The sequence below is a fragment of the Haliotis rubra genome, unplaced genomic scaffold (assembly GCF_003918875.1).
Source record: "Haliotis rubra isolate DU_JTF1 unplaced genomic scaffold, ASM391887v1 Scf936, whole genome shotgun sequence".
NCBI classification, from domain to species: Eukaryota; Metazoa; Mollusca; class Gastropoda; order Lepetellida; family Haliotidae; genus Haliotis; species Haliotis rubra.
Window position 1 is genome coordinate 76,529 of NW_025767675.1, and position 12,153 is coordinate 88,681.

At 41.0% G+C, this 12,153-nt stretch overlaps 1 protein-coding gene across 1 annotated transcript; it reads right to left on the minus strand.

Moving 5' to 3' along the window:
• On the minus strand, positions 1 to 7,339 carry LOC124264674. Its single transcript, XM_046699431.1, has 5 exons — positions 7,174 to 7,339; positions 3,718 to 3,830; positions 2,763 to 2,859; positions 1,267 to 1,379; positions 1 to 297 (listed from the first exon to the last, which is right to left on the minus strand). The coding sequence occupies exons 1-5, from the start codon at positions 7,248 to 7,250 to the stop codon at positions 224 to 226; spliced, it is 474 nt and encodes a 157-aa protein (XP_046555387.1). The 5' UTR covers positions 7,251 to 7,339; the 3' UTR covers positions 1 to 223.
• Between the last annotated feature and the right edge of the window lie 4,814 nt (positions 7,340 to 12,153).

Consider the following 12,153-nt stretch of genomic DNA (forward strand, 5'->3'; position numbering starts at 1 on the left):
GAATTTACAAAAATTATTTATGAGACCTACACACATGAACATAACCAAAATATATTTATAGAGAAAAGAAGCTGTCTTGGTATGCCTGCAGATATTTTGGACACTTTAGTGTTAGCGTAGTGGAAAGAAGTGTGAAGAAGCACTGTAAAGGAAAAGAGATACAGCAATGAAGGTGACCTTGAAGAACACAACAAAAGTTGACTAAGACTCCCGGTGGATGTAATTAGCGAGCGAAGAAGGATGCAAGGAGAGTCAGGAGGACACAGGCGACGGAAACTTGAACCATCCCAGCGGAGCCTGCAAGATAGAGGAGAAACATCCAAATGAGTACATACCTGATCATCATTCAAACATGCAAGCTGTAGAGACATACAATCTGCAGTTAAATATTACGAATGATATTTCACTAAGGTAGTTTGTTTTTATCAAATATTGAATACCCATCTAACAAAATTTCAAATATAAGGAAAACATGACACGTACTTTCCCAAAACAAATAGCCTATTTGAATAGATTAAAGGAGTCTTAATCCATCAGTGGATTTGAAAGACTAAGCAAGTCGACAACAAACGTAGCCAAGTCTAGCTTGGTTGATTCCACAGAGGAGGAAAATGACCTTCGAAAATATCAATCTTTACATTTTCTATTATTCAAAAGAAATGTCTTCATAGACATTTGCTATCTCGATTCGCAATAGCTTTGTGTTCCAGTAGTTTGACCATGATATTCTGTCTTGTTCTTTTGGCTGACCATTTTTTTCAAAATATTTTGGTTATTTTACACTGACAAATTCGTCGTATACAACGAGCAATGTAACAGACACAGATACGCCTTTAGATGCATTTTTTATCTAGTATTTATTTGCTTGTCATCAAAATGATATAACTGATAGCATCGTTCCGGATACCTACGAAAGAATATATATATTTACAGAGAGATCTTTACACATGTGACCCGTGAAGATCCGGGGTAGAATTGATCTTTAGTAACCCATGCTTGTCGTAAGAGGCGGCTAACGGGATCGGGTGGTCAGGGTCGCTGACTTGGTTGACACATGTCATCGTATTCCAATTGCGCAGATTGATGCTCATGATGTTGATCACTGGTTTGTCTGGTCCAGAGTCGATCAATTTACGGACCGCCTCCGTATAGCTGGAATATTGCTGAGTGTGGCGTTAAACAACAAACCAACCAACCTACACATGTGCATGTTTCAATAGGTTGACATAGTTACAAGGGACCTTGTTGAGACAGTTTGATACTTACAGGTGCTTAAATCAACTCCAACGTCCTTCACGGTTTCTTCCATACGTTTCAAGAATGTTGCAGTATCACAGTTTTTCTGTTCCGATAGACAACCTTTGTACTGACCGAACACTCTACAAGGAGAATATGAAAGTCAATGAAAGTAGCCTTTAAAGTGAACAATGTCTATTCACTTAATATAGTTCTTTATGCATGGCAAGATATCATATGTAAAATATATTTTCAAAAAGTAAACAATAATATTTTCTCCTCAAGAGACAAATGACAGGTTAATATTAAAGGTGTGTGTGTTCTTTTACTTCGTTTGAGTGGCATACCTATTGTCACCAAAATACATGTACATATGTCACAGAATTGGTTTTCAGCAACCCATGCTTGTCGTAAGACCTGGTCAGGTTCACTGACTTGTGCAAGTAATCATATCCACATATCACTACTCATGTCAATCACTGGACCGCCTGGTCCAGACGTGACTATTTACAGACCGCCGTCATTACAACTGGAAAAGTGCTGAGTGCGGCGTTAAATAACAAACAAAAAGTCAGTTAGGCCATCGTGAAGTCTCTACATAACTGACATCTTGCTACTCTAGCAAGCTTGGGTGTTCACATTGAGGGACAGGTCACGGGATGTTATAAGATGTAAATATCAACAATGGCGATCGGGTGGTTGCTGTACACTATAGGCAGGGCATTTAGTGAAGACTTGTATACAAGGATGCTGATAACAGTATCAGAGGACGTGCAGTGCATTAGTGAGGTCTTGTATACAAGGATGCTGATAACAGTATCAGAGGACGTGCAGTGCATTAGTGAGGTCTTGTATACAAGGATGCTGATAACAGTTTCAGAGGATGGTTAGAGCATTTAGTGAGGTCTTGTAGACAAGGATGCTGATAACAGTTTCAGAGGATGGGTAGAGCATTTAGTGAGGTCTTGTAGACAAGGATGCTGATAACAGTTTCAGAGGATGGACAGAGTATTAGTGAGGTCTTGTAGACAAGGATGCTGTTAACAGTATCAGAGGATGGGCAGAGTATTAGTGAGGTCTTGTAGACAAGGATGCTGTTGTCAGTATCAGAGGATGGGCAGAGTATTAGTGAGGTCTTGTAAATAAAGATGCTGTTAACAGCATCAGAGGACGTGCAGTGCATTAGTGAGCTCTTGTAGACAAGGATGCTGTTAACAGTATCAGAGGATGGGCAGAGAATTAGTGAGGTCTTGTAGACAAGGATGCTGTTAACAGTATCAGAGGATGGGCAGAGTATTAGTGAGGTCTTGTAAATATAGATGATGTTAACAGCATCAGAGGACGTGCAGTGCATTAGTGAGCTCTTGTAGACAAGGATGCTGTTAACAGTATCAGAGGATGGGCAGAGTATTAGTGAACTAATTCTGCCAAACTATATGTATAATCCGTAAGATGTGATGTGGCTGATATAGAGGTAATGGGCAAGAAGATTCTGTTGATTTATGCAAAATGTCTGGATGTTTTACCTGCACAGCGTGCCTTTGTCTTGTGAACTTCCTTCGTTTTTTTGCAGTATCTCAGAGCACTTCATGACACCCGTAAAGTCGCAAGTACTCGTGTCACCTGTAAGAATACATGTAGGCTATTATCCCGTGAATACATTCAACCCTAAGTACTCGTGTCACCTGTAAGAATACATGTAGGCTATTATCCCGTGAATACATTCAACCCTAAGTACTCGTGTCACCTGTAAGAATACATGTAGGCTATTATCCCGTGAATACATTCAACCCTAAGTACTCGTGTCACCTGTAAGAATACATGTAGGCTATTATCCCGTGAATACATTCAACCCTAAGTACTCGTGTCACCTGTACTCGTATCACCTGTAAGAATACATGTAGGCTATTATCCCGTGAATACATTCAACCCTAAGTACTCGTGTCACCTGTAAGAATACATGTAGGCTATTATCCCGTGAATACATTCAAACCTAACGTGAAACCCTGGAATCATACTATGAACCTTCATTAATATGCACACCGGACACCCTCCCACCCAGTTTCGCGTCTCTTTCGGGTTCACCTTAACTGCAAATCCCTTACCATCTCTTTATTTCTCTCCACACGCACGCACGCACACACACACACCCGGGGTGCACCTACTTTTTCCCCCAAAATATAATTAACAGAGGACTATTTTGCCCTAACCTGAGACTTCATGATTTATGTGCTGCCCCCTTCTCCAAAATCCTGGATCCGCCCTTGCACACATGCAGACACACACATACCCTACTACGCAACGGCCTGTGAGACACGTATTTGAAAAAACATAAATCGAAAATATGGCTTATATACCAAATTGATACAAAGCTTAATGCTGCGGAGAGTAGTTTTCATCAACGAAAATGGCGTTGCAACCGAGTGTTGTGATTTCACCAAGCGCTGGTATGAAGGGATGGTGATAGAATTAAATACTCACATGAATTTAGATCCATATTAGCTTGCTTCGCGATATCGTCCAAAGATTTTAGTTGAGCAGAAGTATCACAATTCTTTTGGGCCGATAAACAATCTTTGTAGTCGCTGACGACGCTGTGGGGTAAAGACATGGAGAGTATGTGAATTATACTTCATGCAGGCATGTGACCAACTAGCTTGAGTTTTATATACAGGAGGTGAGCATACATCACACAGTAGATGAGCGGGTACTGACAAGAGGGACAGTGGGTGGGTGTGTAATGACAAGAGGGACAGTGGGTGGGTGTGTAATGACAAGAGGGACAGTGGGTGGGTGTGTAATGACAAGAGGGACAGTGGATGAGTGTGTAATGACAAGAGGGACAGTGGGTGGGTGTGTAATGACAAGATGGACAGTGGATGAGTGTGTAATGACAAGAGGGACAGTGGGTGGATGTGTAATGACAAGATGGACAGTGGATGAGTGTGTAATGACAAGAGAGACAGTGGGTGGATGTGTAATGACAAAGGGATGGACAGTGGATGGGTTGGTGTGTAATGACAAGAGGGACAGTGGGGGTGGGTGTGTAATGACATGACAGTGGGTGGGTGTGTATTGACAAGATGGACAGTGGGTGGGTGTGTAATGACAAAGACAGACAGTGGGTGGGTGTGTAATGACAAGAGATGGACAGTGACAAGAGACATGGACAGTGGGTGTGTAATGACAAGATGGACAGTGGGTGAGTGTGTAATGACAAGAGGACAGTGGGTGGGTGTGTAATGACAAGAGGACAGTGGGTGGGTGTGTAATGACAAGAGAGACAGTGGGTGGATGTGTAATGACAAGAGAGACAGTGGGTGGATGTGTAATGACAAGAGAGACAGTGGGTGGATGTGTACTGACAAGAGAGACAGTGGGTGGATGTGTAATGACAAGATGGACAGTGGGTGGATGTGTACTGACAAGAGAGACAGTGGGTGGATGTGTAATGACAAGAGAGACAGTGGGTGGATGTGTAATGACAAGAGGGACAGTGGATGGCTGTGTAATGACAAGAGAGACAGTGGGTGGATGTGTAATGACAAGATGGACAGTGGATGGAGTGTGTAATGACAAAAAGGGACAGTGGGTGGCAATGTAATGACAAGATGGACAGTGGTGGATGAGTGTGTAATGACAAGAGAGACAGTGGGTGGATGTGTAATGACAAGATGGACAGTGGATGAGGTGTGTAATGACAAAGACAAGAGAGACAGTGGGTGACAAGGTGTGTAATGACAAGAGAGACAGTGGGTGGATGTGTAATGACAAGATGGACAGATGGACAATGACAGTGTAATGACAACAAGGAGACAGTAGGTGGATGTGTAATGACAAGAGAAAGAGAGAGACAGTGTGTGGATGTGTAATGACAAGAGAGAGACAGTGGGTGGATGTGTAATGGATGGACAGTGGATGGATGTGTACATAAGAAGAGACAGTGGGTGGATGTATAATGACAAGATGGAGGACAGTGGGTGGATGTGTGTATGACAAGATGGACAGTGGGTGGATGTGTACTGACAAGAAGACAGTGGGTGGATGTGTAATGACAAAGAGAGACAGTGGGTGGATGTGTAATGACAAAGATGGACAGTGGGTGGATAATGTACTGAGATGGAGAGTGGGACAGTGGGTAGGTGGTGTGTAATGACAAGAGAGACAGTGGGTGGATGTGTAATGACAAGAAGAGACAGTGACAAGTGGATGTGTAATGACAAGATGGACAGTGGGTGGATGTGTAATGACAAGAAGAGACAGTAGGTGGATGTGTAATAACAAGAGGGACAGTGGGTGGATGTGTAATGACAAGAGGGACAGTGGGTAGGTGTGTAATGACAAGAGAGACAGTGGGTGGATGTGTAATGACAAGAGAGACAGTGGGTGGATGTGTAATGACAAGAGAGACAGTGGATGGATGTGTGTAATGACAGAGACAGGACAGTGGGTAGGTGTGTAATGACAAGAGAGACAGTGGGTGGGTAGGTGTGTAATGACAAGAGAGAGACAGTGGGTGGATGTGTAATGACAAGATGGACAGTGGGTGGATGTGTGACAAATGACAAGAAGGACAGTGGACAGTAGGTGTGTAATGACAAGAGAGACAGTGAGTGGATGTGTAATGACAAGATGGACAGTGGGTGGATGTGTAATGACAAGAGAGACAGTGGGTGGATGTGTAATGACAAGAGAGACAGTGGGTGGATGTGTAATGACAAGAGAGACAGTGGGTGGATGTGTAATGACAAGATGGACAGTGGGTAGGTGTGTAATGACAAGAGAGACAGTGGGTGGGTGTAATGACAAGAGGGACAGTGGGTGGGTGTGTAATGACAAGAGAGACAGTGGGTGGATGTGTAATGACAAGAGAGACAGTGGGTGGATGTGTAATGACAAGATGGACAGTGGGTGGATGTGTAATGACAAGAGAGACAGTGGGTGGGTGTGTAATGACAAGAGAGAGAGTGGGTGGGTGTGTACTGACAAGAGAGACAGTGGGTGGATGTGTAATGACAAGAGAGAGACAGTGGGTGGGTGTGTAATGACAAGAGAGACAGTGGGTGGATGTGTAATGACAAGAGAGACAGTGGGTGGATGTGTAATGACAAGAGAGACAGTGGGTGGGTGTGTAATGACAAGAGAGACAGTGGGTGGATGTGTAATGACAAGAGGGACAGTGGGTAATGAAAGAGAGAAGAGTGTGTAATGACAGAGTGGGTGGAGATGAGAGAGGTGGATGTGTAATGACAAGAGAGACAGTGGGTGGATGTGTAATGACAGTGGGTGGATGTGACAAGAACAGTGGGTGGATGTGTAATGACAAGAGAGACAGTGGGTGTGGTGTGTAATGACAAGAGAGACAGTGGGTGGGTGTGTGTAAGACAGAGAGTGGGTGGATGTGTAATGACAAGAGACAGTGGGTGGATGTGTAATGACAAGAGAGACAGTGGGTGGATGTGTAATGACAAGAGAGACAGTGGGTGGATGTGTAATGACAAGAGAGACAGTGGGTGGATGTGTAATGACAAGAGAGACAGTGGGTGGATGTGTAATGACAATAGAGACAGTGGGTGGATGTGTAATGACAAGAGAGACAGTGGGTGGATGTGTAATGACAAGATGGACAGTGGGTGGGTGTGTAATGACAAGATGGACAGTGGGTGGGTGTGTAATGACAAGATGGACAGTGGGTGGGTGTGTAATGACAAGAGAGACAGTGGGTGGATGTGTAATGACAAGAGGGACAGTGGATGAGTGTGTAATGACAAGAGGGACAGTGGATGAGTGTGTAATGACAAGAGGGACAGTGGATGAGTGTGTGGATGAGTGTGTTTTGACAACAGGGACAGTTGATGAGTGGGTACTGTCAGTGGCGACTATGTGTTGAAGTGTTGACTGTGGGTCCACCGGGTGTGTTTGACTTAAACTATTTACCTGCATAACTTTGCCAAGTCCTGTGCCACGTCCCCGATTTTTGCGATTATATCTGTACAACCCACAAGGGCTTCCATGTCACAAGTACCACTAGCACCAGCAGCACCAGCTCCAGTGCCAGCACCAGCACCAGCACCAGCACCAGCAGCACCTTTTAGAACAAAGAATTTAGAAACTTATGCCTTCTTAGCTATAGGAAAAGCCATGGACTATTGTAATGAGGCAGGCTACCCTGTGTTGGACAGTTTATACAATTATACCCAACTACTGCACGTACAAGGTATTTAGCACGTACAAGTTATGTATCAAACCAAGGGTTAGGTTGTACCGATGAAATTATGACATGTTACTGTCATGCGTATGGTTTCATGTCCATTCTAACCCGACCTACTTATACCATACTTAATTACCTTCACTTAAGATCTGTCTACTGTTTTGTGGTCCGAGTCGTATCTCCCATCCCACCGTTAAATCTCTCATCAATCATGTCGGTGCTCCTTGTCACCCTTGACTTTTAACATAGCTTCAAGATTTACTTACTGTCCAACTACACTGTCCCCATGTCGTTCAGTTTCGGACATCTAATTAATATAAAGTAATTCGTGGCTACGTGCGCTCCCTGTTCATGAGCACAGTCATACGTTACAGTCACATTCATAATAGACTTACATCGCTTTAAAGTTAAAGTTAAGTTTAAACTGACGCTTAGTCTGAATATACAAAATTTTGATAGCAACAAATAAACCCATATAAATTGAAAAGGAGCCTCTATATAATGAGATGGAAAATTCAGCCTGACCCTGAGGAAATGACTTGTTTCATTTAGGGCAGTAGCACTGCAGGGAGCGCTTGGCAGTCGGGGAAATATTGTGGTTCAGGGACTGTGAGACAGACTAGCACAAGTTTAAACACGGGCGTGCAGCTCCTAGTTACAGTAGCCGTGTGGTTAAAGGTCTCGCAAGTTCAAAGGCCTGGACTCGATTCCCAACATAACTACCATGTATGAATCCCCTTTCCGGTGTCCCTGCCATGGTATTTCTTGAATAGTGCTAAACGCGACGTACAAAGTAGCTCACTTACTATGACACCAAATTATCATGTTCTCTCTGTTGAGTAGCAAAATATGTTCTTTGGAAGGGCAAACAAGTATACGAGCTATACCTAAGCAGTTTTCGTGAAGAATACGCACGCATGCTTACCTTGTTCAGAATCGGCGAACTCGATTTAATGCAAAATGCAGGAAGGAGGCAGGGTATGGACAAAAACATCCGTTTTTGCCCACTATGTAATTTAAATGCTATTGAACATGAAATTAATTTTATTCTTGTTTGTCCTGTTTATCATGATATACGTCTGAAATATTTTAAATATCAGTCACAGAGAGACTCTTGTAAGACTGCTACAGTCCTCTTACTGTTAATGTCTTACTGTTAAAAAAACTGGCAAATTTTGTGTAAGACGCTGTCAGTCTACGATCGTCATATCTTTAAAATTTAGGAAATGCAGCACCAATTGTATACTTAATATTTGCATGTAATATGTACGTGGGCCTGAGGCCTTATTACTGAAATGAATGAATGAATGAATGAATGAATAAATATAAAGGAGGCTTGTAATTGTTGAGGTTCTATCCTACTTCTTAAAGTCCTCCCATGTAAGAACTAAAACAATTTCAGTGAAAGACAATTCAAATGTCTGTGATGTGATCAGTAACAATGCTGATATTGATGACAACCATTTTAGCCCTAACTGCCACATATCTGCACGTGGACTTGCTAAACGAGCTGGTAAATCACCAATAGCACCTGTAAGAAGGGGCGGCACTTCGCGAGGCCTTACGTTGTTTAGTACTCAAGGTGACAAACAACGTTTCATACCTTTTCGATTGGTGTCGTGGTTGTCAGTTGCCAGTAAGGAACCGGCAGTCCTTGCAGGAATAACATGTCAAATTTCCGATCTAAACATTCCCAAATTAGTCAACTATTACGACTGTCAAGTACAGCTGTGACAGCCAAGCATGGCTGTAAACTTGGTCCGGTCTAGGGAGGTCGTATTTGGAACCAGAACTGGTTCTTGAATAGACTCAGTGATGACTTAGCATAAAATCACTGCCACAGGCTTATTTGCATATCACGTGACCGGCCTTTTCTCTTGTTTGTAAACAAACGCGCATATTCGCAAGTAAGAAGAGACTGGCCCAATGGGAGCGATTCGGGGCGGCCTTCATAATGTTTTACATTATTACATAATAATCTTCTACAACTGTGATAGTAAGGTTTATGACAATACATAGTTATATATCAAAGGGTCTTGTTCGTTTGCTCTCCATAAGGCTTAGATGACAGCATGTGGGGCCGTACAACCCATGTAAACAAAGGATCGCTACGCAAATCCAAATTGTGTTACACGTTTTTGGATATTTTCTCAGTGAAACTAAGCCATTCTAATAATGATGTGTAATTAGATGTGTAGACTCATTCAAAATAAACGGGCTAAGTAATATGTACATTATATTGAATGGGCTGTGCAAGATGTGACATGTGGCAGACCACAGGCAAATTGTAGCGCAACTACGGTTGCGCAACAAAGAGAAAATGACCAGTCTTCCCATATGCGAGCGAAGCGAGCAAAGGTTGGCAACGTGCTTCCCTCGCTTCGATTCAAAAAATATTTTTAATATTAAAATAAAATATCACCATCATCAAAGGTAGACACCCATTTCCTCACAGAGTTGTGCTCTCAGATTTCCAACCTCATATTTAATAATTACTCACGTACAATATATTTAATTAAACATTTTAAGCACAAATTGTGGCATGTCAAATCGTTCTTCGCCTCCATTACCCCTGCCAGCTGCCGGTTCAACGGAGTGAAGGAACAAGAATAAGCAGAAATTAAACACAATTATCATATTGTATAATTTTACCGTTAAACTGTTGGGGATGATTTTTCTTATCAGACAGACAGACAGACAGATTTATTTCTGTAGTTCTAGGCCAGAGGCCCATAATACAAAATGCAGACAAATAGGTACATCGCATTATACATGCTTGAGTATATTAGATACAATGTATATAATGGATAAAACATTGTGATATCAGATTTCCTTTTTACTCACTTTATGTGGCAAGGGAGACGTCCAAGACGAATTATTATGATTATGTTGTTGCATTACGTTGAATTTCACATTTTAATATCAGATTTACTAGTTACTTTCTTTATACGTACAAGGCAATTTAATGTATTTATGTTGGTACAAAAACTTAGCATAGTAAACTTCTCAAGACAATAGTTAATATGGATTAGCCTGACAAAATTATCAAGACTACAGTAACAGGTGTACAGGAAAGAAAGCATTCTTGTCAAAAAATTTACATGTCTCTCATATGTCAACATATTGATACAAGTACAGGCAAAGAGGTAACATCGTGTTGTAAATGCTTAACTATTGGTACTGTGAATAAAATAAATAAAACATTTTAATATCAGATTTACTTGTTGCTTTCTTTCTATGACAGAAGAAACGTATGAGGCAAGTTAATATGTTTATGTTATTACAAGAAATTAGCATTCTAAAATTGTCAAGACTGGTTAAAATTGTATGTGTCCAATATCTTCATATCTCTCATGTATTGAGATATTAATACAGAAATGCAAGTACAATGGTAACATCATATTGTACATGGTATTAGTACTGTGACTATAATGAGTTACAGATTGTAATATCAGGTTTGCTTCTTACTTTCTTTATATGATGGAGGAAACGTCCAAGACAAGATAAAGTGTGTGTGTTGTTACAAGAGATTATCCCAATAAAGGTATCAAAACTGCGATTAGCAAGTGTACATGAAGGGAGGCATTCTTGTCTAAAATCTTCATATCTCTCACATATTAAGAGAACATGAAATTCATCCTCCACTAAGTGTAAGCCTTTAGTACAACAATAAGTACAAATCCTGTCAGCATAATTGATGTTTTTGTGCCTACCTAACTCAACCACTAAACGGAAATTATTACACCTAAATTGGGAAATGACATGCTTGTAATAATATGGGATATCTACGCTTAAGTATCTTTCTACATTCAGCAATGACTTAAATTTACTATATACATTACACTGTGATGAATTGGATATTAAAGAATGCCAGTCTTGACATAGACTGTCATACAACCTTTGTTTGAAAGTAAACATAAATAAATTTACATTACCTACATCTTGGGATAACCACACAATACCAAAACCAAACTGATACAGAATGTTTTTAACAGATGTGGCCCAAGTATTTCTACCAGCTTTATCCAGTAACATAAGCATTTGATAACACTGATATGGCAACCTGTGAGTATTTAACTGAAGCAATCTACACCAATATTTAACACATCTAGACATGTACTGATATTGTAGGGGAACTCTGCCACATTCACCCAGCACCATAACATTGCTGGTATATTTACTAACTTTCAAAAACCTTCTACAGAAGTATATTTGCAAACTTTCTATCTGTCTACAGTATGATGTGCCCCAGATCTCTGCTCCATAAGAAAGGATAGGACAAATAGCTGCATCAAAACTTTTGAATATATCTAAACTTGAAATTGCTCCAAATTTATTTTGATAGTTATACAATGACATACAAGCTTTTTGTGCTTGAGCAGAAAGACAGCACTGAGCCTTAGTCCATGAGAGAGATGGTGTAAACACAACACCTAGGTATCTATATACATTTACTACTTCTATTTTCCTGCCCTTAAAAAACCATTTCTCATAGTGGCGTAGGGGACCACCTTTACGAAAAATACATAATTTTTGTTTTACTCAAGTTTATACTCATGCCTGTATCATTACAAAATTGCTCGAGCACATTTATCTTCCTCTGCAACTGTACAGCTGTGTCAGATAAACACGATATCTGCCGTCGTTATTGTTCGAATTTCGTAACATTTATTCTACAGAAACACTTATGGCGTAACGGGTAAATG

What these genes read in the sequence shown, in the direction of transcription:
- LOC124264674 (XM_046699431.1), bottom strand. Translation starts at nt 7,250, where the DNA reads ATGGAAGCCCTTGTGGGTTGTACAGATATAATCGCAAAAATCGGGGAC. An exon ending in TAATATGGATCTAAATTCAT is followed by an intron (nt 2,860 to 3,717) that starts GTGAGTATTTAA and finishes GTATTCTTACAG; the next exon opens with GTGACACGAGTACTTGCGAC. An exon ending in GACAAAGGCACGCTGTGCAG is followed by an intron (nt 1,380 to 2,762) that starts GTAAAACATCCA and finishes TTCTCCTTGTAG; the next exon opens with AGTGTTCGGTCAGTACAAAG.